This window comes from Sesamum indicum, linkage group LG9, assembly GCF_026168435.1.
Source record: "Sesamum indicum cultivar Baizhima isolate 11 linkage group LG9, ASM2616843v1, whole genome shotgun sequence".
In the NCBI taxonomy this organism is placed as follows: Eukaryota; Viridiplantae; Streptophyta; class Magnoliopsida; order Lamiales; family Pedaliaceae; genus Sesamum; species Sesamum indicum.
The window spans coordinates 8,078,131-8,104,118 of record NC_142665.1 but is presented as its reverse complement, the minus strand read 5'-3'; the positions used below and the strand labels follow the sequence as shown (position 1 = coordinate 8,104,118).

General features: G+C 29.6%; 1 protein-coding gene across 3 annotated transcripts; it reads left to right on the top strand.

Moving 5' to 3' along the window:
- The first annotated feature begins 2,147 nt into the window (after window positions 1-2,147).
- LOC105171090 (glutaredoxin-C3) lies at window positions 2,148-4,611 on the top strand. Of its 3 annotated transcripts, none has more exons than XM_011092107.3 (5): window positions 2,148-2,395; window positions 2,500-2,773; window positions 3,005-3,051; window positions 3,807-3,880; window positions 4,024-4,088. In XM_011092107.3, the coding sequence occupies exons 1-4, from the start codon at window positions 2,275-2,277 to the stop codon at window positions 3,860-3,862; spliced, it is 498 nt and encodes a 165-aa protein (XP_011090409.1). In that variant the 5' UTR covers window positions 2,148-2,274; the 3' UTR covers window positions 3,863-3,880; window positions 4,024-4,088. The 3 variants fall into 3 exon arrangements, with proteins under 3 accessions (XP_011090409.1, XP_011090407.1, XP_011090406.1); XM_011092105.3 differs by lacking the exon at window positions 3,005-3,051 and adding an exon at window positions 4,269-4,611 and having other exon boundaries at window positions 2,172-2,356; window positions 4,024-4,122; XM_011092104.3 differs by lacking the exon at window positions 3,005-3,051 and adding an exon at window positions 4,269-4,611 and having other exon boundaries at window positions 2,175-2,395; window positions 4,024-4,122.
- The last annotated feature ends 21,377 nt before the right edge of the window (window positions 4,612-25,988 follow it).

Genomic DNA, 25,988 nt, shown 5'->3' with positions numbered 1-25,988 from the left:
TTGGAAGCCTATATATAGGCTTGTCCATTCTTCATTTGAGACACACCACAAACAACAAACTCTCATTCTTGAGCTTTCTCTAATTCCCTCTTTCGACTTCTATATTGTGTCTAAGATTTGAGACTCTTGTTTCGATAACAAGCTTCTGAGTGTTGTTCGAGGTGTTCTTCGGTATAGTGCTAAAACCGAAGAACTGTAACCGTCTTATTCTGGGAGAAATTACGCTGAACCCGGTGCACTGCTGATACGGGGCGTATATTTTCTTCAAGGCAAGCAGTTATTCTGCGATTCGGTTAAAAATTAACGACTTCAAATTGGACTGAGAATTGTTACGATACAATTCTCGTTGTAAGTTTTCTATTTAAATTTATTGTCGTAAATAGCGTTTCTAATTTTGTTTTGTTATTTGTTCCAACGTGGTTTTATTGCTTTTGATTTCTTAAATCCGATTGTAACATTTCAAAACATTGTTTCGATTACTTGAAACCAATTATTTTTCCAACATATAACCCCTGTAGTACGTTATTCGCGATGCAAAAGCCTTGTTGACGTCGTAAATGGCCGAATGTACTGCGTGCATGTTGTTTGCGGTCTGAAAAATCTTGAATTTCTTGAGGTCCATGAAAGCTTGAACGAACATGTTTTCCATTTCCCGTGTCCATTTGCAGCTATAGAAAACTTGTGATCGGAAGTAATAGCCATTCGGCCACATGATTAAATTGGTCAGCAAGGTCGTGCTAGCATATGAATGTTTGCATAAGAGATGGTATTTATAGAGAGTGAGCAAGCAAAGGTTAGATGGAAAATAAACAAAATGATAGGGACTTGCTAGTAAAAACACGATAAAAAACATCATGACCAACTATAATGAATTCTTGGCATATTTGAAGTGGCTGCAGTCTGGCTTGTACATTAAACAATTGCTTCCAATACCAACAAAACTCGTGATTTGATGGAACATAACCACAATTGCATGACTAATAACTCCCAACCACCATTTTCACATCAAATAAATGTATATCATCATGTTCTACAATAAATTGATGTGAAGAAAGATTACATTAATTTATTGTAAATTACAACTACTATTATTCAATTATTTATATTATCAACATAAAATAATTATGTTTATCTTTCAACACATATGAAATTCCGAATTGAGATGTAACACAAGTTTTATATATTGTATTATTTATTTTTATGCGTACAGTTAAAAACATACAACGAAAAAAAATTATTATATATAGTGATTTTACTGGATTGCCTACGTAATTCTTACAAGAATTTCATGTTCATGTTCGTTTTCATATTCTTGTTTTTCTTTCTCCTAAATTGTTTAGTTGCAAATAAAGGTTAGGGAAATTGGGAACTTATCAAATTAATTTACGAATGATAGTTATTCCAAGAAACAAGACATACTCTCTAACTTCCCGTAGAATTTCTTGTCATAGTATCTTGATCATATTAATTATATATAGTATCTCTTATCTTGATTATGTGTGAATTTGTATGGGAAGGAGCAATCCACATTTCGAACTTTAGAACATCAATGAAAGAAAATTGTTATACCTTAAATGAAGTAAAAAAAAAAAAAAAAAATTGTACTCAGCGCAAGAAAAGGAAATTATAAGAGTCATTTTGATTATTTTATAATTTTTCATATTTAATGATTTTGGTCAACCCTTATAATTAATTTCAGTCAAATAAAAAATACATATATCTATATTCTTAATTTTTACACCTATATATCTAATATTTGGAAATAATTCATCCAAATATATTCTCAGTTCTCGCATAAAAACTAATGAAGCATTTTTACACAAATAAAATTGTTAGAAATTGAAAATGAAAATGAAAACACAACCAAACTGGCTCAATTTTTAGAATACAAGGAGATAATTTGGTATTTTTTATTTTATAGGGGCATTGCACATTATCCATATCACATAGAGGTAACTTGCATTTTTTCCGTGGAATATTTCCTTAGTCGAAAGGAGCAAAAAATTATAATTTCATAGTTCAGGGGCAAAAGTGACTTTTGCAATAGTTCTTGACTATCAATTAACAATGTGAATCTCAGAAAAAGAACATTGATCAACTTTTTATTATATTCTTCTATAATTCTCTACTGTGGAAATGACCATTTCATCCTTAACGTCACCAGGCTTTGATTTTGGAAAGAAGAAAGAACCCGCAATCGCGCGTCTCCGTCACCGATACAACTTTCGAGCTTTGGAATTATCTGAGAAATCGCCAATTTTGTAAGAGAGAAAAATGAACGGTTCCTCAAAAGCCCTTCAGCTGCATCAATTTCCTTCCTCACCTCTGCTCTTCACGCGCTCTAATTTCTCCGACGGTACGCAGATCTTTGCCCTAAAAGAATTTCTGATTCATTGTAAGAGTCATTTGGGGTTCTTGATTTGTTTGCTTTTTCGTGATTCTTTTCTTCATCTCCGGTTAATACTGCGATTTTGCTGCAACCCTTTTGATTCTTGGTAGGTATACGCTTTGTGCCCAGAAGGGTTGCTCTGAGACTGAGTTGTAGTTACAACTGCGAGCTGAAAAGGGCGAGCGAGCTCGACGGCGTTGCGGCTGAGGCTGTGCAGGGAATGGGCTTTGAGGGGCGGCGCCCTGTGTTGATCGCGGCCGTAGCTTGTATGCTGCTGCTGGGCAATCCTCCACAGAGAGCCCTAGCTTCCAATTCTCCGTCGGCGTTCGTGGAGAATGTTATCTACTCTAATAAGATCGCCATCTTCTCCAAATCGTACTGCCCGTAAGTCTTGTCACCTATATAATCATACTGTAATATCCTCAATCTGAGTGATGAATGAATATTTGATCAAGAGATTTTGGTCAAAGTACAAATTTTGAGCTTTTCTTCATTTTCATTTTTTTGTTTTAAACAGCTTTCTTGTTCTAAAATTACATTGGAATTCTGTAATTAGCATGTGGTTTTAGTGTTAAATGTTGTAATTGTGGTAGCATATGATTTGCCATGGTGTAGAAACAGAGTAGATTTGGAGTTGACAGGCTCAAACAGGAATATTAAAGGTGAAACTTTTAAGGTTATATTCATTTTCTTTGTTTACTGGTCTTTCTTCTTACTCTTCCTTTTCTCCCCTTTTCAATCAATTTGGTTTTGTAGGATAATGAATTCCTATGTTGGTATTTAAGAACCTGAGCTGTAGAAATTCGGGTAGCCTTAGTTTTGGTTTCAAATGTTTCATATGCTAAAGCTTCGGTCTTTTCCTATTAAATGAAAAGAAATGAACAAGAAACTTTAGGTACTATCCACTACCAACCTCGTTGCGGGAAGACAAATTAAACCATAATACTGATTGAATTATCAGTTACAGTATAATAGGATATACAATACCAGAGTTTGCTGGAACATAGATTAGAGAGTTCAATATGTATGGTGAAATGTAAGAATGCAGTGAGGAGATGCTTGAGAAAGAAAGAAAGAAAGAAAGATGATTTTCGTCTTAAGATTATCTAGCAATGGGATAAAAGAGAGAGAGCACGGAAGGGTTCTCCTGCTTTGAATCCAGATTTTGTACTTTTTTGCTTGGAGCATGCGTTGATATAGTCGAATGGATGACATTTTAAAGTGGGTAACGTGATAAATTGTTCCTAGTCAAACAGATCATATTCTGAATGAATCCGATCAATACATTCCATGCAGGTTTACATTTGAGTAGCTCTTGAATTCTTAGTTAAGTGAATTGTACAATCTTTCGATTTGAAACTGTTTGTTTGTTCTGAACAGTCTCTAAGCTTCATGCCTGTGCTTTTTTGTGAGTTAGATATTCCTTGCATGCCAAGCGCATATTCAGTGAACTCGAGGAGCAGCCCTTTGTAGTGGAGCTTGATCTTCGAGGTAGTTATTTGGGAGGTTCATCTTGTCATCTATTACCCATTAGTCTAAGATGTTTACAGTAGTGATTCATGCTTGTTTTGTTTGCGACAGTTTAGTACTCTTGGTGACTGAGAGTTTTGCTAATCTTCATATATTATATGCAGATGATGGATATAAAATTCAGGACGTTCTTCTGGACCTGTTCGGCAGACGAACTGTCCCACAAGTATTTGTGAATGGCAAGCACATTGGTGGCTGTGATGGTAGGTCACTTTTTATGTCCAAAGTGTTGTTTCCCATGTTATCCTTTTCTTTTTTTCTTTTTTGTCTGTGCGTGTCTCTCTGTCTGTTCTTTACCTCAATTACTTGACACTGTTTCTCATTTTTGTCTTTACTCTTCATCATTCAGATCTACAAGCTGCAGTCAGAAGCGGCCACCTGCAAAACCTTCTGAACAAAGCTTGATTCAATCGGCAAACTAAGTGAGAATCGCCACTAACCTCACAAAATCTAACTCCTTAAGTGGAGCTTGAAAGTTGATCCTTGATAGGAATCTGAATCAGAATTTACAGGTAGGCTCTGTCTTGACTGTTCTAACCACGCCGTCCATGAGACTATACTTTGTTGATCAACATGGTACATGGAGTTTGAGATATAACTTTTGGACTTTAACTGAATTTGTAGATGGGATTTGTTGCACAGTGTGGTTTGTGATAGTTATCGTGGCGAGTCACATTTCTACTTTCGCTTTTTATGATTGTCCACTTTTACATCATCTCCTCTTCTGTTTCTTGCTTGAATTCCCAGCATGAGCGCAGCTGTTTGATGTTTTGGAACTTGAACTTTATTCGTTCTGAGTTTTGTGAAGACCATTAGCATTATCAGGCCTATTCAGCTCGGCCAGTTTGATGGCATCATCAGGAAGTTTACATAGGATGTGTTATGTAACTGTCTGATCTTTATTAATTCAAAGCATTCGAGACATGATGCAGGTTTCTGGCAATTCAAATTGTATGCATCCAACGGCTCTCATTGGGTGACATGAAATTTTCTATACGACATAGTCGAAGGTTGAGTTGCATGCAAATCTTTCCGCAATCTCAACCTGTTGAAAAGTACCTGATAAGTTGAGGATCATGGTTTCTTTCCAGGCGATCTTTTATTACAATTTGATGTCATATATGGATGTTATACTGATGTGTGATTGACACGTGTTCTTTTTGAGAATTGAATTAATAATTAAGTTAAACTATAATTTCCAAGTAGACATGCATACTGAACATGTATAGTTGTGACACCTCATCATTCCGTAATATTAAAGTGGAATAGAAGATTTTTCACAGCGTTCTCTTTTAGCAGCATCGAGCGTTGGTCGGTTTTCGAGCGATCATATTATACGCGCAACAGTAAGTGATCATACAATTGCACACTAAGAGCTTGTTTGGATAGCTTGAAAAGTAAAGAAAATCTTACCCAAATTGGTCTGGTTGAGTTAAGTGAAGGGTAACATATACTTTGTCTCTCTGAATTATTCGTAATGTAGTATTTATTATTTTAAATTGATAAATGCAACACTTTACTTCTTTGGTGGGATAAAATGCCTCTTATGTTTTGAACAACTATATATTTTCAATATATTTAAGTATTTTTCACATTAAATCATGATGAGATTATATTTAAATTAATTTTTTTAATAATTGAAGAATTTATGATAAAAATGGAGTATAAATTAATATATATATATAGTAGATACATAGGTTTAAAGGCAATTTTTGTCCCCTAACTTCAGGCTATTCTCGTATTAGTCCCTAAGTTATTAGGGTTTTATTTTGGTCCCGTAAAACTGAAAAAATTTCAATTTTGGCACAAATTTGGTCGGAAAGTTGAGTCACTCGTCGGAAAAAGTACATGCCAGGTATGCGACTTTTGAAATTGGGGCTTGCATTGTGATTGACTGAAAAAGATGATGTGGTGAAGACATGACCTGAAATTAGGGGACTAAAACGAGAATGGCCTGAAGTTAGGGGACGAAAATTGCCTTTAAGCCTTTTATTTTCAGCCAATCACAATGCAAGTCCCAATTTAAATAGTCACATGCCTAGCATGTGATTTTTCCGGCGAGTGACTCAACTATTTGACCAAATTTGTACCAAAATTGAGATTTTTTCAGTTTTATGAGACCAAAATGGAACCCTAGTAACTTAGAGAATTATAACGAGAATGACCAAAAGTTAGGGGACGCAAATTGTCTTTAATCCTAGATACATAATAAATATAATATAACCAACAACTTATATATGCTTAATTAAAGTTAAAACATTTTTATAAAAAAAATCAATGAATATATTTTATCATATTTCTAAAAGAAAATATGTTAAAAAATTTATTTTTAATTATTCATTTTTATTTAAAGGAATAAATAGTTAGTAGGTTCATTTTATCACCAAAATAATAAAATCTTTTCATGAAATTTTTTTGTGTATTTATTGTACTCATTTATTAGGTAACTCTGAGTTTGTAAAAAATAAAATAAAATTCAAACTATTTTATTCACTAGTTATATTTTATATTATTATAAATAAGAGATGTTTTTTAAATTAAGAAACTTTTAATTAAACTTAAAATGTAAAATTAGTAAAAAAGAAAAAAGAAATTCTTTGAACTATATATATAATATAAGGACAATATTGTCTAAAAATCAAACTATAAGGGCGAGTGTTACATTTGTTAGTTTAGAGCGGTAATTGTTACACGACGATCAGGGGGACAAAGTATATTTTACCTTAAATTAATTACAGAGCAAGTTAATAAACTTGTCATGTGATTAGTTATTTTTATATTAATTATACCGTAAATATCTCATTTGTCATGTAATTGATTTAGTTCCATCAAATTAAATTTGGAATTAAAATTTCTTAAAAGTAAATGTATAAAAAAATGAAAGTCAATCTGGAAGAATAATACAGGGAATGTAAACATGATGGATATGAATTCTCTTTGAAACCCAATTTTATTTGCATAAGACATTAAGTGGAAAAGTGGAAATATAAGGTTTAATTGACAAAATTTTATTTATTTATTATATTATCTACAGATACAATTTTCTTTTAATTATACTTTTTTTTGGCTATTTTATTTTCTCGCTTACCTATTCTATTTCTCTAAGTAAAAAATATTTTATTTATTTGGGAAAAGTATTATTTTAGTCCGCTAAATATATCTTGTTTTAATTTTAGTCCGATAATTATGTCCATTTTTGTGTAAGTCTAGTAATTTATAAAATTGCTTACTTTTAGTCCTTTGGCAGATTTTCGAACAATTTTACCCCTATGAGTACATATGGACTAAAACTACCTTTCAAAAGTTGCATAGGGATAAAATTGTCCGAAAATCTGCCAGAGGACTAAAAGTAAGCAATTTCGTAAGTTACTGGACCTAAACAAAAATGGATATATTTATTGGACTAAAATTAAAATTAAGCATATTTAGCGGACTAAAATAATACTTTTCCCTATGTATTTTACTAGAAGAATTTTATTTTATCAATCAAGAAGAATAACAAGTATTTGAATTTATCTTTCTTTTCGAATCATACCAACCAAACAACTAGAAATAAATTTAGGGGATGGTAATAGATTTGGATTGGATCTGAATCGGACTAGACCGGACCTACATCTATTGGGTTGAATTTTGAAACTTAAACGGATCTCGGAGCGCATTCGCATTTTAGTGGTTTTAGATCCGAACCCGCCTTGATTATTTTATAAATTTTTGGTTGTATATTTTATATATACTTATATAAAATATATATACATATATAAAAAAATATTTATAATTTATTTATACTTAAATATCATACATAAACTCAATGTTTTCATAAATTAAAATAATGATATAAATAGTTCATAAAAATTTCAATATTTATATAAGTAACACATATTATAAAATTTTGAAATTTCAATTCCTCAAACATGCGCATATAAATTTATAAAACATTAACTTTTCAATAATATTATCACAATGTATCAGGTCGATTTTGATGGGTCTCGAGTCCAGATCCAAAATTTTATTAGCGGGACGAGTTTGAGTTTTGGCAAACCTCTTCCAAACTTGCCCCGTTGCCACCCCTAAACAAATCTGAACCACTCTTCCTCTTTCACTTTTCCGTTGGATCCAAACGGAGCCTAAGGGAAGGACAATAATCTACTCTAAATTGCTTAGGTAGGTATGTTAATGAGCCTAATTTGCTGGTACTCAGCTGTCGGGTTAATGTATATATATGTCCAAATCTGAGACATAGCGACACTTAACTAACTCACACCACAATCTCCGAGAGTGAAAGAAACATGACATAGAGATAGAGGTATAGGAGAAAGAGGGGGGGCCATACACTAATGGGATTTATGTGAAAATTTGACAACGTTATATGACCAAGATTTATTCTCTTAATTTTATATTTAGGTAAATTACAGCTACTTTCGATCAAATTTTGACACTATAGCTACAAAATGTTTTCATTCTTGATTGAAAAATTACAAATATTTTATTACTTTTAATGTTTGCCTAATAATAAGTCCATTCTATTAGTTTTCTACCATTTATTTTTTATAGTGAACCAACCCAAATACAATTGTAACTAAGATCTAGCGTCATAATTACAAATACATTCTCGTTGTTGATAAAAAAATTACAAATACTCCACTGATTTTAAAACTCGTCTAACATAGAGTCCGTTCTATTAGTTTTTTTTAGGTATCCACCATCTAATTTTTGTGGCGAACTACCAAAATGTCTTTTCAGATTATAGCTTATACAGGAGGGTTGTTCTCATAACAACAAGCCAAAGTTTGACACATCAACTACACAGAATTCTTTGCGGTTTGGAAGGCTTTTAAAAAGTGGCCTTTATTCTTACTTGCTAAAGAATTTACTTTAAAGGTTGATAATACCAATGTTAGAGTTTTCTTAAAAAATAAATTAGAATCAAAGATAGAGAAAACTCATATTATTAGATGGCAAGCTGAATGCCAATATTATTATTTTAATATTATTGTTATAAAATCTCATTAAAATGTTCTTGCAGATTTCCTGACGAAATAGAGGCATCAGAAGCAAACTCAATCATGCTGAGACTCAGACACCTGCGGAAAAACCTCGAGGAGCTTGACAGGATGTTCGGGCAGCTAGCGGTGAATGCCCAAGTTGCCGGAAATCCAAATAGCTGATCTAGATACAGTCCAGGTCGCAAGAAGGAGTTCCTTATTAGCATCCACATTGCTATGGAACGACTTAAGAGAACCAATTCGGAAGGCATCATCTTCAGGGATGACTCACAAATTGAGGGAGCATGACCCTAAACATGCCTTTAGAGTACAGGGCTCTAGACTTGTAGCGTCGGATTCAAGTACCAATTGTACAAGGCCATCACCAGACTCTAGTGAAACGACAACAATTGAGTCGCAGGAAGTGCAAACTCCTGTAGATTCAAGTCAACCCAGCACCTCTGGGGTTAAAGAGAGAGAGATTAGCCTTAGGTCAATGACAGACACATCTAAGGTTAATACTAACGAATTGATATCTTCTTCTGCTTGGCAAGAATATCAGCGCATGTGGAAAAAATTAATTTCCTGCAAAGGGGTGAACCTAGGCAAGACCATTATCGAAACATTCGGAAAATATAATAGGATCTGGATGTTAGAAGGGTCGAAACTAGAAGATGTCCGAGAGTGGTATGATCTTAGAGCTTTTGTTTCAGTTCATATTATGTCACCAAGTTTTCCGAAAATTTCAAAACTTTCGGAATAGATTAGTGTGGCGGTCTTTGATTCATGGCAAACAACCCCCACCTAAAAAGAGGCGATGTTCTAGAGATAAAATTCGTATCAGTTGCTCCAGAAACAACAGGAAAAGGGTCTCATCCAACATTTCATTTCATGAAGTTGCAGAGGCCAGATATGGTGGCTTTCAATAAAATTAAAGCTGCCTCAGGAGAAGCTCCACTGGTATCAGCCATCAGTGAAGGTAGTATCTCTCCCAAAAGAGCTTGGGGATTATGGGTCTGTCTCATGGAGATGGACAAAGCCAAGTATCCATTCAAGATTTTCACAAACAAAGTGAATGCATCGTTCCTGTTAAATTCCATGACAGGAAAAAGCAGTGAATTCGCAGAAAACTTATTTGAAAAGAAGCAGATGTTAATTTGAGAAAATAAGCTGTCGGCGACCGAAGCAACAAGGATGAAGACGTGCAACATGTTGCATGTTGGGCAATGGCATAACCATTTATGCCCTTGTGAAAAACAAGAGAAGCCCCTGTTCGGGACAAAAATTCGGGTCACACAAAATAAATCCGAACTAGACCAGGACAAGGGAAAAAGAAAAATTTTTATAAAAAGAAGTAAAAATTAGAAAAGGTAAAAAAGCAAGGATACGACTATCGGCAGAAAACGACAAGGGCCAACAGTCAGCAAAACAAGAAAGTCAGCTGGAAATCACATGACCGACAAGCCATTATGACCAACAGCTAGAAAGGACGAGGCAATGACGAACGCAGTGACGTCATTCGAAAGAGACAAGATGATGACGAATGCAATAACGTCATCAAAAAAAAAAAGTTTGGAGTCCGAATTTGAAGTCCGTGGACGCCTATAAATAAAGATGCAATGAAGCAGAAGGGAATCATCAGAAAACTTCTCCTACTCTTCAAAGCATTAGAATTCTGAGTCTTTTGTAGTATTTTATTTCTTCAATTTATGGGGGTTTCCCCAACAAGTCAAGCCCTCTATCATATGAGAGGCTAAATAGTTGTCTCCTTCAATGGAGGAATAATATCTATGTAAAATTTTCTATATTTTTTCAATAAAAGTAAAGCTTTTGTTCAACTTGTTCGTCTAAAATTCTATTAAGTCCCTAAATTGGAGTCCCTTTCATGCCCTAAGGTAGGAAACGAAATAGAACTGTGCTGTTTTGTTACTGAATGAGCCAAGTGCCCGCGAATCATCTGTTGCGGTAGTGTGGTTGGAGGAAATCCGTAAAATCGAGGACTTGGTGAACCAAAAAACAGAGCGGTCAAAGTAAGGTACAAATTTATGGGGTCTTAGTGTATTTCGGAAGCATATTGGGCCATTTTTAGACTATTAAAATGGACTATTAGGCTTTGTTACTAAAGAAAGGCAAAATGATCATAAAATTGATTGAAAGACTGAATCTAAGCAAAATGGAAAGATATAGGACTAAAACTAAAATTGTCAAATTTAAAGGACCAAAACGATTTTAGGACATAAATAGAGGATTATTCGAATTTTTTTCCCTTTTCTTGTTATTCGACTAATTAATTAATTATAATACACAATGGTTCATGTGTATCTTATCAAGAAAATAGGTAGACTTGTATAAGTTTAGGAAAATTGATCAATCTCACCATAAAAAAAAATACTTTTAACTATGATTAGGAATTCATAGCAGAAGCCCAATATTCATAATATAAATGTTTTCGTTACGAATTCGCTATGAATTTAGGTGGTAAAAAATACTAGCATAGCAAAAGGTTCGATACGAATAAAATTCGTAGCAAAAGCTACAAACAAAATGGCTTTTGTTACAATATATATTCGTAAGCAAAAAAGAGCAAAAATCACTACTTTTTGCTACGACTATCCATTTGTAGCCATTGCATGGATTGCTTCCCCAAAACAATAAGTTTAAAAGCAAAGTTCAAAATCTCCATATGTTTATCGTCATTAATTTTTTATTTTGGGTGAAATAATTATAAAATTAAATAAAAAAAAATAGGAAGCAACACATCGAGTATGCTTTATACACACCAGATTGAAAAAAAAAATGAACTAATAAATTCAAAGATTTTAAGATACGAAAACTAGAGAACATAAGGGTAAAAAGATTGTAAATAAAATGTAAAAATTTGGAAGCCTAATTAAATAAATATATTAGATTATAGTGAAATTTTTACGAGATTTGACATAATTATAAATACTTTCTCATTATTTAAAAAATTACCGTTACTTTCTCTGATTTTAACGTATGTCCGAAAACTAGCGCATTATTAGTCTCTGCTATGTTTTCTTCTATTTTTATAGTGAACTAACTAAAATATTATTGTATTTAAAATTATATTTTACTAGTTTTAAAAAATTTTATTTTTTTTATAGAGTGGAAGGGCAAAAAGAAAATTTCACCTCATAAGTTTTCTTTACAATATTTTAATCTGCAATTAACACCCTCTATTTTAAATAATGTGATAGTTAGGTCATTTACCTTACAAAATTTAATGGAGACATATATATATAGATATAGATATATAGAGTAATTAGACCAATTTTTTTACCTAAACAAACGGTATTAACTATAAACCGCTCGCGTTTAATTATTTATAGCCTCATAATTAGTTATCGACTAGTTTCAATCGCAATTAAATTAAATATGCCTAACTCGGAACAACTTGTCTTGTACGTATATATATATATATGTTTATATCAACCATTAAAATAATAATTCTTCCCTATGTAATCTTTACATATATATGTAATAATAATTAATTTTCCGTCCTAAAATATTTAAAATGTTAGTATTATATATATTGTGCCGATATATAATTAATGGGTGAATAACAATTTATCTCCCTGTGATATTGAGAATAAGCACATTACTCTCATATAAAAAAAAATATAGCAATTTACCCCTCTGTATTTTTTAAAATGAAGCAATTTACCTCCTTATACAGGGAGGTAGATTGTTTCATTTTAAAAATCATAGAGGGATACATTGTTGTATTTTAAAAAATATAGAGAGGTAAATCGTTATTTTTTTTTTTAATAAGAGGGTAATTTGCTCATTTACAATATAACGAGGAGGTTGCTTGCATTTTTCCCTATAATTAATAGAGTTGCGAACTATAAAAACTTATATGTAATTATATAAAATGAAATGGAAATTTCACGAGCGTATTATGATATTCTATAATTATATTGTTGCTATTTTTCAAAATTAAATAAATGTTTATGTTTCTCAACATGAATGTGTATATGTAGCCTTTGGTCACGAGACCTTTTCTAGCTACCCTTCTCTTTTGGCCCACACTAAGGATTGGTATCATTATTGCAATGTACAGCTTTTTGTGCCTAATTTTGGTCTTGCTAACTTCTGTCTAGGGTAAGACATTAATATGAATTATTTGAGATGTTTTCACTTGAGTTCATGTCCAAAATCAACTTATGTTTTATATATTTTTCTTAAAATTTGATATAATTAAATGTAAATTTTTTATGGTTTAGGAGATTATATATCTGGTACTTTTAACTTTTTATTTTCATCCACTAAATACATCCTTCCATCAGTAAAGTTCAAGAAATTTGCTGACACTGGTAAAAGCGTTGAGTGAAAGTTCATGTTTAATCCAAATTGACTTATTGCAAACTTATTGAGGGTCAAACAAATCTTTTTTCGATCAACTACCCATATAAGGTTGAAGATATACCTTCTTACATTTATTAGGGTAGATGTATAAAGATACCCTAAAGGTGAAGATGTACTTACTCATATGTATTAGCGTGTGAAAATGTGTAAGGGTACTAAGGTAGTTAATTTGGTTCGGAAAGATGTATTTGGCATTCCCATTGACTTCTTATGGACTTATTGCAGGTTAAATAAATTCTTATGACCAAACTACCCCTGTAAAGATAAAGATGTACATCCTTACATACAGTACCGTACAAACATCCACATATAAAGGTACTCCAAGGATAAAGATATACTTCCTCGCGTGCATTAGCATGTGAAAGTGTATAAGTTGTACTAGGGTAGTTTAGTTCAACAAAAATTATTTAACCTACAATAAGTCCATAATAAGTCAATGAGAGTAAATATAAATTTTTATTCAACTTATTTACTGATCGATGTCAATAAATTCTGTGAATTTTACTAATAAATAGATTTATTTTATTGGACGAAAACAAATGCTAAGGATGCTAAGTTTAATTTTTTAAATCACATAGTGTACATATAATTACATAAATTTTCATAAAAGGGTGATGTAATCATCCCTATAAATTATGTGTCTTTTTCCATTAATTCAACAAAGCAGACTTTATATTAATAGAGGGGAATTGAGTGTGTAAAAATTGTGTTTGTGTTCATTAATGTGTAAATATGTGGACTTCTTAGCTAAGTATTCATGTAATTATTCAAAAGCTGTAAAACTACGAATGTAAAAAATTATTCCTCACAAAGAGTGATCAATTTCCTTTTATACGTTAAAAGATCATATCATAGAATTCTACCAGCACGTGAGTATTTATCTCTCTTAATATGAGTTTTTTAAAAATGATCAGTCCCATGAATTATATCATTTTACTATGCAATCTCTCTCTCTCTCTATAACAACCTTAACAATGTATTTTTTTAAGGGAAAAATGCAAGCAACCCCCTTGTGATATTGCAAATGAGCAAATTACCCTCTTATGAAAAAATAAATAGCGATTTACCTCCATGTATTTTTTAAAATACAACAATTTACCCACCTATGATTTTTAAATGAACATTTTACCTCCCTGTATAAGGAGGTAAATTGCTTCATTTTAAAAAGTACAAGGCGATAAATTCCTATATTTTTTTATAGAGGAAAAATGTGCTCATTTTCGATATTAAAGGGGAATAAATTGCTATCGCCCTTTTTTTTTTTTAAAGTTGTTTCTAACAAAAATGATCAATTTCACATTTTGAATGAGAGATGTATGGCAACAATGGTGTCTAGTAGCTATTCATAATTGACAATATGGGATGATCCAATAATGAGTATCTCACCTCAATTGTGCAAAATGTGATTTCTCCTTTTCACAAATTTGATTTTTTTTATTGAAATAATTTTTTATGAATTATAATAAACGTCGCTCAATATTTTAAAACTCACATGGACCGATTAAATAGTCATCCGATCATAAAAAAAAATCCAGTTTAATTTAAAAATCGAACTAACCTCAAAATTATTCTATTTTTTGAAAATTGCTCGAACCACCTGCTTAAGCAGGTATCCGATTGACGTGGTCCCGAATCAAGTGAACCTGTTAGTTCATCATGAACTTTTCTAGAATTTTCAAAAAGTAATACAATTTGAAAATCCATGGCATTTCATATGAAAATTTAGAAAATACCATAAAAAAAAATCCACATTGTAATAATTGTTTGAATCATATAATAATAAATGAACAAACTTGTTAAGATCATAATCTAATTGAATTTTTTTTTTATCTTCTATGATTAATTACCTAAATTGCTAATCAAATCATAATTAGTAGAATAAGATTTAATATTATTTAAGAGTGGGAATGTTAACTATTTAATGGCAGTAAAATTTAGGTATAACTTAATTATAATGGTAAATAGAATTCATTATTTTTGTTATTTACGCAATTCTTATATTTTTACTAATCTAAAAATTTTAATATACTGATTTTACTCTCAATTTTTCGGACACTTTTAATTCCTATAATAACTTAAACAAAAAAAATGATTTATATATTAGTATTTTTTATTACTTCTATATATTAATTTTTGTTATGATATAATTATGAAGATCTTGATTCGGTTATCCAACGACTAAATCAATATCGATCCATTTAATTTTTGGATTCGATCAACGTTCCAAGTTTTAATATTAAATTATAATAACTCTCGATTCAACCTATACATCATAAACAAATTACAATAACTTCATGGGTTATGGGTTCGAGTCGCTTGGAGGGTAGTTGGGGAACTAATCCTCCTTAAATTAGGAAAGACAAAAAATTACAATAACTCACATAAAGTGATACAAAATACCCACACATTCAATAAAATTACTCAAAATCATAACCTCATACTTGTTTATAAGAACTGTATATTTCAACGATATTATTTAGGCAAATTAATAAATGAGGAGGACCACGATGGAATTACCTTCTTTCTTTCAAGATTTTGTATAATTATACGTAGATGCTTTATAGTTTGAAAAAATTATATTTAGTATTCTTGATGTTTGTATTTGTTGAAGAAATTAGTCCCTCCGTCAGTTAAAATCCACTGTATTTGGTGATATTAAAGAAAAGAAATATAAATTTATATTTACCCTCGATTGACTTATTATTAATTTATTGCATGTCAAATAAATTCTTTATGACCAATTATCGTTATACATCTTCACACATTAATACATGTGAGGAGGTATGTCTTATAAATGGTAGTTTAGCCAAGAAAAGAAATTATTAAATTAGTAATAAGTGAGTAATAAGTCAATCGAGATCAAATATCAATTTTCGTTCAGTCTTCTTGGTAATATTAATAGATTTAGTTAATTTTGACTAACGGATGAACCTACTTGTTAGAGGAGTGCAAATTTCAAGGATATTAGATGTAATTTTTTAAGCCACATAAGATTTACATGTAATAACACCAAACCTTAAAAGAAAAGAGAGGAGTATAATTATCCGTTACTTAAAAGTTACAGCCGATGACAATGAGAACAACATATCTGAAAAATAAATAAAAATAAGAAGGGGAGAAATAAATCAAATTACTATGTAAGGCAGATTGTGGGCTTTTTTTTTTTAATTTTTTTTATGAGTAATTAAAATATCGATTCAATTAATACATTAATAAAGTCGTACACGATTTGCAATAGGTAATTTCTTTAACGTACTCCATGTAGTTGCAAAATAGAATTTAAAAATTCCTAAGATCACTAAAAAAAATTATTATTGACTATAATATTAATATTTATTGCTAAAAATCATGACATATAATTATTATTTACCCCAATTAAATAAAATTAATACAAAAAATTAGTTTTTCATTATGCCAACAGCTGTTGCGTTGCGATGATAGTTGATGGAGGAAAGAAATCAAGCTAAATGAGGCAATGGTAATATTCTCGAAAAGGAAGGTTCAAGTCAAACTTACCAAATTGATGTGGAACAACGAATTACTAAAATAACCCCAAGTAATAAATCGTAGCCATGTAATTGGGGGAGAGGGGGGGGGGGGTAAGGGTTAAAGTAGTACTTTACACATACCTATCCTAAATAGCATATCTTTGTATTAGTATAAATACTATCTCATTCTTTCATTTGAAGGGAGGAAGAAATGACTTGTACGAATTCTAGTGTGGAGCGTGTTGAATTGCGCCCCGATAATACAAATTTAGTCAATAATATCGCTTTTTGCTGACATCAATGCTTGACTATATGTAATAATTATTTATTATTAATCACGACAATTAGGCATGATTAAGTATTATATTCTTGTAGTTGACTAAATAAAACATAGGGTAAATTACAAGAACCTCCCCCGAGGTTTGACATAATTAAAAAACTCCCTCATTGTTTGAAAAATTACCAATACCCTTCTAATTTTAACAGTCGTAGGTTTTAATCCATTTTTAAAGGTGAACTAATCAAAATGCCCCAGTGGACTAAAAATTATAATTTTATTTATTTTTAATTTTTTTTAATTTTTTTATGGACTAAGTGAATAATTTTTTATAATTTTTAAAATTTTTGTAATTTAAGAAAATAAAAAAATATATTATAAAGGTAAAGTTGATAGTTTCATGTATAAATCCAAGAATTACATAATTTCATCAAACATCACGAGAGTATTTGTAATTTTTCAAATAATAAGGAGTTATTCATAATTATGTCAAACCTCATGAGACTTCATTGTAATTTACCCTAAAACATATTATTACACTGTTTAATTGAACTTATTTTTATCTCATCTTATTTTATGATTTTTAGAAAAACTTGATGCTCTTCGTTTGGAAAAATTGCAATTTTATTCCGTAGATATAGTGAGTTGTCTTCTCTCGCTCCCATTTTCTTGGATATTTGAGTCGCTTGTGTTTTTTAAAATGAAATCACGGAGGGGCAAATTACTATTTATTTTATAGCTCATTTATAATATAATAGGAAGGTAACTTGTATTAATCTCTGATGGGTATCTAGTAAAATATGCTGGAAAATACGAAAAATACCCTTCATTAAGGGTATTACCGTCTTTTCACTACAGATCCGCGCTTCCTCTATCGGACGGGTCGGAGAGGACCCGATACATCAATATAACTGTAAGCAAATTACATAACTCACATAAAATGGAACAAATATCCGTACGTCTGGTGAGACTTGAACACATGACTTCAAACTTATTGATGGGACCTCAACATTAGCCTCTAGCCCTCAATATTTGGTATAAGTATATTGGGCAAATTGAACTGTTGATCCAACAAAATAAAAGATTTCGCACTTTTGGCTCCATAGTTTACAAACTTAGCACATTTGGTCCTGTAACAAAAAATATTATAGCATTTGGGGACCAAAAATAGTACAACTTTTATATATGGGACCAAATATGTTAAGCTCGTAAACTATGAAACTAAAAGTGCAATATCCTCTATCATGTCAGACCAAAATGCAACTTTCCCTTGTAAATTAATTGTCTAATACAAAATAAGGGACAAAATTAATTTTATTTTTTCCCTTTATTTGGTTAAATTATGATAAAAATTAAAGACCAAATTAAATTCAAATAATTAATCAAAAAATATAGGATTTAATTACCAACAAATGTCCATTTCAAAATTTTATAGTAGTTTGTGTATTAATTTGTATTTTTTAATTTATTGATTTATTTAATCAATTTTTAATATGTTGCAATTACTCATGTGCTTCTATTAATATATAGATATATAATATGATCATAAATGTTTGGTTTTAAAATCAACGGTAGCTTAGTAGTAGGGGTAGGTGTGTATTTATAGCCCCATTTGACAATTAGTCAATAGTGACAAAAGATTAAGAGATTTAATTAAGAGAAGAATATTACCCATAAACAACTAAATTGTCAAATTTTTTGCTATAATTAAGCATAATTACCTTGTTCATAAACGGATCTCAATAATTAACTAACACCATATATATATATATTTAAAATTAAATAGCCTATATGTATATGTCAACACAAATTCTACGCTGTAGTTTGAAAAATTACATTTAGCACTGATGAGGTTTACTTCCGTTTAACAAATAAGTCCCTTCATTAATTAGTCAAAATTCACTAAATTTATTGATATTAATGAAAACACAAAATGAGAATTGAAATTTACCCTTGATTGACTGATTACTGACTTGTTGCGGGTCAAATATTTTTTTAGGACTAAACTACTCTTATAACTGTGAAGATATACCTCTTCACATACATTAACGCGTGAAAACGTATGAAGATAATTTGATCATAAAAATATTTATTTGACATGTAATAAGTCAATTGAGGTTATTATAATTTTTTTTGTTAATATCAGCAAATTCGGTGAATTTTGACTAACAGAAGGACTTATTTATTAGACAAAAACAAACATTAGGGATGTGAGATGTAATTTTTCAAATCAACAAAGAGTTTATATGTAATTACACCAAATCTCAGAGAAGGAGAATGTAATTATCCATATTTTCTATTTTCCTCTTTGGTACAAAAATCGAATAAAGGATGACACAGATCAGAATATACGTTCAACTTTATTAAACGACAACAAAATATTAAATGGTAATTTTAAAGTCCTATGTAGAGATATATCTTAGTTATATGACAATATTTTTTCATCTTTTCCCATAATACATATAATTATTAGTAATTTGTACATTAATTAAGTTGTTATCATAGATATAATCAACGATACAACGACAACTCAAATATAATGGCAGTTTATCACCGTATCATTGTTACTATACATATGTTATTAATTATTTATATTGATAATTTTATACAAAATTTCTTTATCACTATAATTATACTTAATAATTACAAAATAAAAATTTTTATCATTTAATACATATAATAACGTAATTTAAATTTAAATTTATGATGAATTTAATAAAAAATCCATTGCAAGCTAATAAAGTGTTTTGTTTTTTTTTTATAGTGTTATAACCATTTTTCATATATTAAATGTTTCAAGATGCATTTCAATATTTATTTCTGAAAAAAGTATTATTTTAGTCCGCTAAGTATATCTAATTTTAATTTTAGTCCGATAACTATGTCCATTTTTGTTTAGATCCAGTAACTTACGAAATTGCTTACTTTTAGTTTCTGGCAAATTTTCGGACAATTTTACCCCTATGAGTGCATATGGACTCAAACTGCCTTTCAAAAGTTGCATAGGGGTAAAATTGTCTGAAAATCTGCTAGAGGACTAAAAGTAAGCAATTTCGTAAGTTACTGGACCTAAACTAAAATGAACATAGTTAGCGGACTAAAATTAAAATTAGGCATATTTGGCGGACTAAAATAATACTTTTCCCTTATTTCTTTATTTAACTATGTGAATTTAGTCTTTGAAGCCATGATTGTGGATTTTTAGGTGATTGATCTCTTAGCTTAATAGTCGAGATTAAGGTCCTATGAATAAACTTGAGATCATGCGTTCAAATTTGTCAAGATGTGTGGGTATTTGTCTCATTTTAAGGCAAAATTAAACTCTTAGTCAAATAGGATAAAGGGTTCAACACTTTTAGTCATCTACTTTATGATATGTTTAAAATAGTCCCAAAATTGAGAAAGTCCGATACATTTATTCATCTGCTTTACGGGACTTATGGAATTAAATGTGTCAAATTTTCTCAATTTTGAGGCTATTTTGAAAATTCCATAAAGCATATAAGACTAAATGTGTCTAATTTTTTCAATTTTGAGACAATCTAAAAAATTCCGTAAATCAAATAACTAAAAGTATAATTTCTTCCACATTTAATACGAGTAATTTATCATAAAGTGAATTTATGAATCGAATCGATATACTTATCAATTTATTAATATTTTTCTAAATTATAGAATCACCATATCTATAAAAAAAAAAAAAAAAAAGAAAAGAAAGGGGTGATTGGTTTGAAGAATAAGTGTAAGTGGAAATGAGTAGAATGCATGTACCTGTCCTTATTATGACCGAAAGACTAAAACGCCGGTAAAAAGTGAGGTGAAAATCCAAAACAAAAAGTTCAACCTAGGATTTTTTTTTTGTAAGAAATTTTCCCAAAAAAAAAAAAAAGTTGTCAAAATGAAACTAAAAAAGAAAAACTTAAGGATTCGTTTGGAAGAATGGATTTGGATTTAAACGAAGAATTTGAAAAAAAAATATCGACTTCAAGTTTGAAAAAATACATTAAAATAATTCATCTTCTTTTTTTTTTTCGTCCCTCAATTTCACGTTCTATACAGGCTAGCGCGTATCTTTAAACTTACGAAAACTTTTAAATTTAATTTTTTTATGATAGGTAGAATTTATATTTTAAATTTATCATATTTCATCTTATATTTTATTCTGCATCTGTAAAGTTAAGGATAATTACATTTACATTCCTGATTTATAGTTTGTTTATAAAAATTATTTTTTATTTTTTTTGGATAATTAAACATACATTCACTGAAAATATCAATGTCATCTACACAAACCATCCCAGCTTTTTGAGAGATCACATATTTATACACTTTTCAAAAATGTCAATATTTTTACACAAACTATTCTTATTTTTTTATTGTTAGGAGTAATTTCTATAATTATGCAAAAATAAGAGTAATTTATATAAATAAATCATGGGTCAGGGACGTAAAATTATAAATTCAACTATATAATTATAAGAATTTAAGTAATGAAATTGCTTATAACACAAGTAATTATTTAATTAAGTACAAACCATATAAAAACTTGATATATATATATATATAGGAAAAAATGCAAGCAGCCCCCTTGTGATATCATAAATGAGCAAATTATCCCCTTATAAAAAAAATAAATATCGATTTATCTCCCTGTATTTTTTAAAATACAACAATTTACTTCCCTATGATTTTTGAAATGAAGCAATTTACCTCCCTGGATAAGGAGGTAAATTGCTTCATTTTAAAAACAGCAAGGGGGTAAATTGCTATATTTTTTTTCATAAGGGGATAATGTGCTTATTTTCAATATCACAGAGGGTAATTGCTATTCACCCTATATATATATATATCTTCATGATTCTACTAGCTAGTAAGAAACAACAAGATTATAATTCAAAATAAATTTATAATTTAAATAAAATTCTAAAAAAATAAATTACAACTAATTAACTCCATCGAATCGATGATAATTAAGATTATTCTACTAAAATTCCCTAAATATTTAACCAAAAGGTGTTAACTATTTATGTATTGTTTCTTTTAATTATATTTATCCTCAAAAAATTCAAAAATATTTTTTAATTAAAACGATAATTACACAATTCCATCAATATTAAAAAACTGAAAAATATTTATTTGATCAAAATATTCACATTATAATAAATTGATATTATAATAAACTCACATTATGTGAGACAAATATTTATTACAATAAACTCACGTTATATTTAATAAACTCGAACTTATGACGTTGAACTTATTTATAAAACCTTTACCTTAACTATTAAATTAAAATAATATTGATAAATTTGAAATCCAGGAGATTTTCAGTTGGGGATAGACAGAAAACAAAAATTAAATTGCTATGTACAGGTAAATATCCCTATCAATACGTAGCCTATATATGTACGCAGGCCGGCGGAAGTCCGTATACCGTATTAATTGCGTTACTTTTTGTTTTATATATATATATATTTGGGTAAATTACAACAAACTCTCTTAAAATTTGATATAATTATGAATATTTTTTTTATTATTTAAAAAATTATCTATGTCCCCTAATTTTAATGGCAGTTCAACAACTAATCTAATCGGTCAGCCTGTGTAAAATTTTTATCTATTTTTGTAATGATTTGATCGAAATACCCTTATAGAATATAAATTATAATTTTATTTATTTTTTAAAATTGTATGACTTTTTTAAAGATTAAGAAGATGTTTTTTTTTTTATAATTTTTTATCCATCTTGTTCGATTTATTTAGTTTTTTAGGAAAAGAAAAAAAATACAGTAAGGGCAAAGTTGACAATTTGAGGGATCTATCCAAAGATTATATAATTTCATCAATTATCAAGGGTACTTGTAATTTTTCAACAAAGAAGAAGTATTCGTAATTTTGCCTAATTGAAATGACCTACATACCCCTACGCAACCCCCCCCCCCCCCCCAAAAAAAAAAAGCAATAATAGTCAAACCCCTTAATTAATTAAAAGAAAAAACAATATTGTAAGGAAGAAGATGCCATTGTTTGAAATTAATGGTCCCCTCAAAGTCACTAATAGAAACCCTAATTATGAACATAATTGAAACAGTTTTAACCACTTGATCAAAGGTGTCACTATCCTCCTTCGAATTATGAGGAAAAAAAATAATTGTTATTTTTTTTTTTGAATAATTGAGGCCAATTAATTAAGATTGGGAGTTTAATTTAATTAATTACCCAAAATTATGTTGTTGGAATTTGAATTTTTTATGTGCTTCCTTTTCTTTTTTGGGTTGTGCAGATCAAATTACGTACTATATAGTTTGTTAATTATTTAGCTTTAATTAATGCTTGCTGCTGTCAAAGAGAATTGGGGGCTGAAAAGACAAAAGGAGAAAATAATTAATTAATAATACAAGAAATTAATATAGATGAATGGAATTAATTAATTAATTAATAAGAGATGAGAATAATTACATTATTATTATTTATTATTATTATTATTATTGTTACAATTACTTACCAAGGGAAGTGGTACTAATTATTGATGTACCTCGATCCATCCATCTTCATCAACATTTCAAATTTTTCTTATAAATTAATTGGGAAATGTATTATTTTAGTCCGTTAAGTATGCCTAATTTTAATTTTAATCCGATAACTATGTCCATTTTTGTTTAGGTCAGTAACTTACAAAGTCCTCTGGCAGATTTTCGAATAATTTTACCCGTATGAGGGCATATGGAGTAAAACTGCCTTTCAAACATTGCATAGGGGTAAAATTATCAAAAAATCTGTCAGTGGACTAAAAATAAGTAATTTCGTAAGTTAATGGACCTAAACAAAAATGAACATAATTATCGGACTAAAATTAAAATTAGGCATACTTAACGGACTAAAATAATACTTTTTGCAAATTAATTTAAACAATAATAGTTTTCACAATTTCATTAATAATAAAATCCTCTCAAATTAAGTTTGTGATCAAAATTATATATACAATTTGAGAGTTCTGATCTAATAAAAAATTGATTTGGCAATTTAGTTTATAAATATATTAATATTCACCAATGATGTAGTAATTAAGGTTAAAGATGAGGTCCTGTGAACAAGTTTGAGAATATCCCATGTTAGTTATTTTAATTTATTTATTATTAGTCATGTTGATATATCAGATGAATTGAGTTATTGTTTAGTATATATATCAAGATGAGTATTGTAATTTATTTACCGTTATTATTTACTTTTTTTGGTCAATTAAATTGTCAAAATCAATTTTTTACTGTATAAAGATCGAAAAATTGCAATTAAAAATTATTAATGATGTCTTAATTTAATGGGTTCCCCCCCCCCCAACAATAATTTAAGGAAATCAATGTTGGTTTCCCAACTACTCTACAAGCGACTCGAATCCATAACCAAAGTCATAGGTACAAGATGCTCTTGCCAACAGGCCACCTTGTCCTAACTTAACGGTTAAGGCATTGAGGTTTCATGAACAAGTTCGAGGTCATGAGTTTGAATCTCACAGGATGTGAGGGGATTTATCTCACTTTACGAGAATGTTGTTATTGTAACTTGTTTGTTCTTGTTCATTTATTGAATCGATGTAATTTATTTATTAGTGTAATAAAGTTTTAATTTGTTCCCTTGAAAAGTTGATTTGGCAATGTATTAACACCTATTTATCAATGTTTTGTGGATTTAGGTTTTTTCATGCGAACGTTCATCATCCACAATTTCATGCCCGCGCGTGCATACAAGTGGGAAAATTCATTCATAATGTTTGGATTCGTTTTTTGAGTGTTTTGTTGTACTTTGTGGAGATAGAGATAGAAAAATAAAGATAAATAAGTGTGTGTTACAAATAGTATGTATGTTTGGATTTGTTTTTAGAGATAATTTAAAATAAGTATTGTATGTTTGATATTATAGTTTGGCAGCCAAAAATTACTATTCATTGTCAAATCATGTCTTTTTTATATATATTTATGTATGTATTTATGTTAAAACAATTAAAAACACCTAAATAAGGTGTTTCTGAATAATGCCAAACATAGGGTATGTTTTTTGACTCGTTCCAGAGATTACTTGAAAATGAAAACAAAAATTTCAGCTAAAAACTCCTTAATTCGCAAAAGCTAAATAAATAAGTGGATTAATTGTTGATGAAATCAAATTTGCCAAAACTCTTATACATACATGACAAAAAATTAAAATTAAGCCTAATAAATAAATAATTATCGCTATATATGTGTTATTAATTATCGACAATAAGAACTCAAAAATCAATTTTGTCATTGCATGCATTTTTTTTAAAATCATATTGCAACAAAACAAAAATTATTATTGCTAATTAAATAGGATTAAATGCATTTTTTAGTCCAATAATTAGGAAATCTGGCAGTTTCGTCTTTTTAACTTTTTAGGGTAATATTTAAGTCCGAGTCTTTTTACGTACCTCTACCAACAAGAATGATGGACTCTAATAAAAAAAATGACTAAAACTATAAAAATTAAAAAAATGTAACACCAAAATACTACCTTATAAAATTAACAAATAAAAATATTAAATAACCAAATTAAATTACGGAATTAAAAAATACATTTAGGTCAATTAAAATATATATATACCTATATATTTTCAATAATATAAGAAAAGTAATATATTTTAGGGTTTGTAACATAGGTCCTAGATTGAATACTTTTTTACTTTAATCACTTGGCTTTTTATTTTTATTTTTTTTAAATTTTCTTTTTGCTATGAACTCTTATGAAACTTTAGTCATAAGACATCAAATTTAAATATAAAATTATCAGTTTTATATATAATTAATAGAGGTGGCATAAAATATATCTTGATCTAATTAAAGATTACTTACTTCATTGTGAAGTAAAGATATAATCCAAGTGGTTGTGTTTGGGTGCAAGAATTTGAATTCTAATAATAA

What these genes read in the sequence shown, in the direction of transcription:
- LOC105171090 (XM_011092104.3), top strand. Translation starts at nt 2,275, where the DNA reads ATGAACGGTTCCTCAAAAGCCCTTCAGCTGCATCAATTTCCTTCCTCA. An exon ending in AAAAGAATTTCTGATTCATT is followed by an intron (nt 2,396 to 2,499) that starts GTAAGAGTCATT and finishes GATTCTTGGTAG; the next exon opens with GTATACGCTTTGTGCCCAGA. An exon ending in GCACATTGGTGGCTGTGATG is followed by an intron (nt 4,123 to 4,268) that starts GTAGGTCACTTT and finishes TTCATCATTCAG; the next exon opens with ATCTACAAGCTGCAGTCAGA.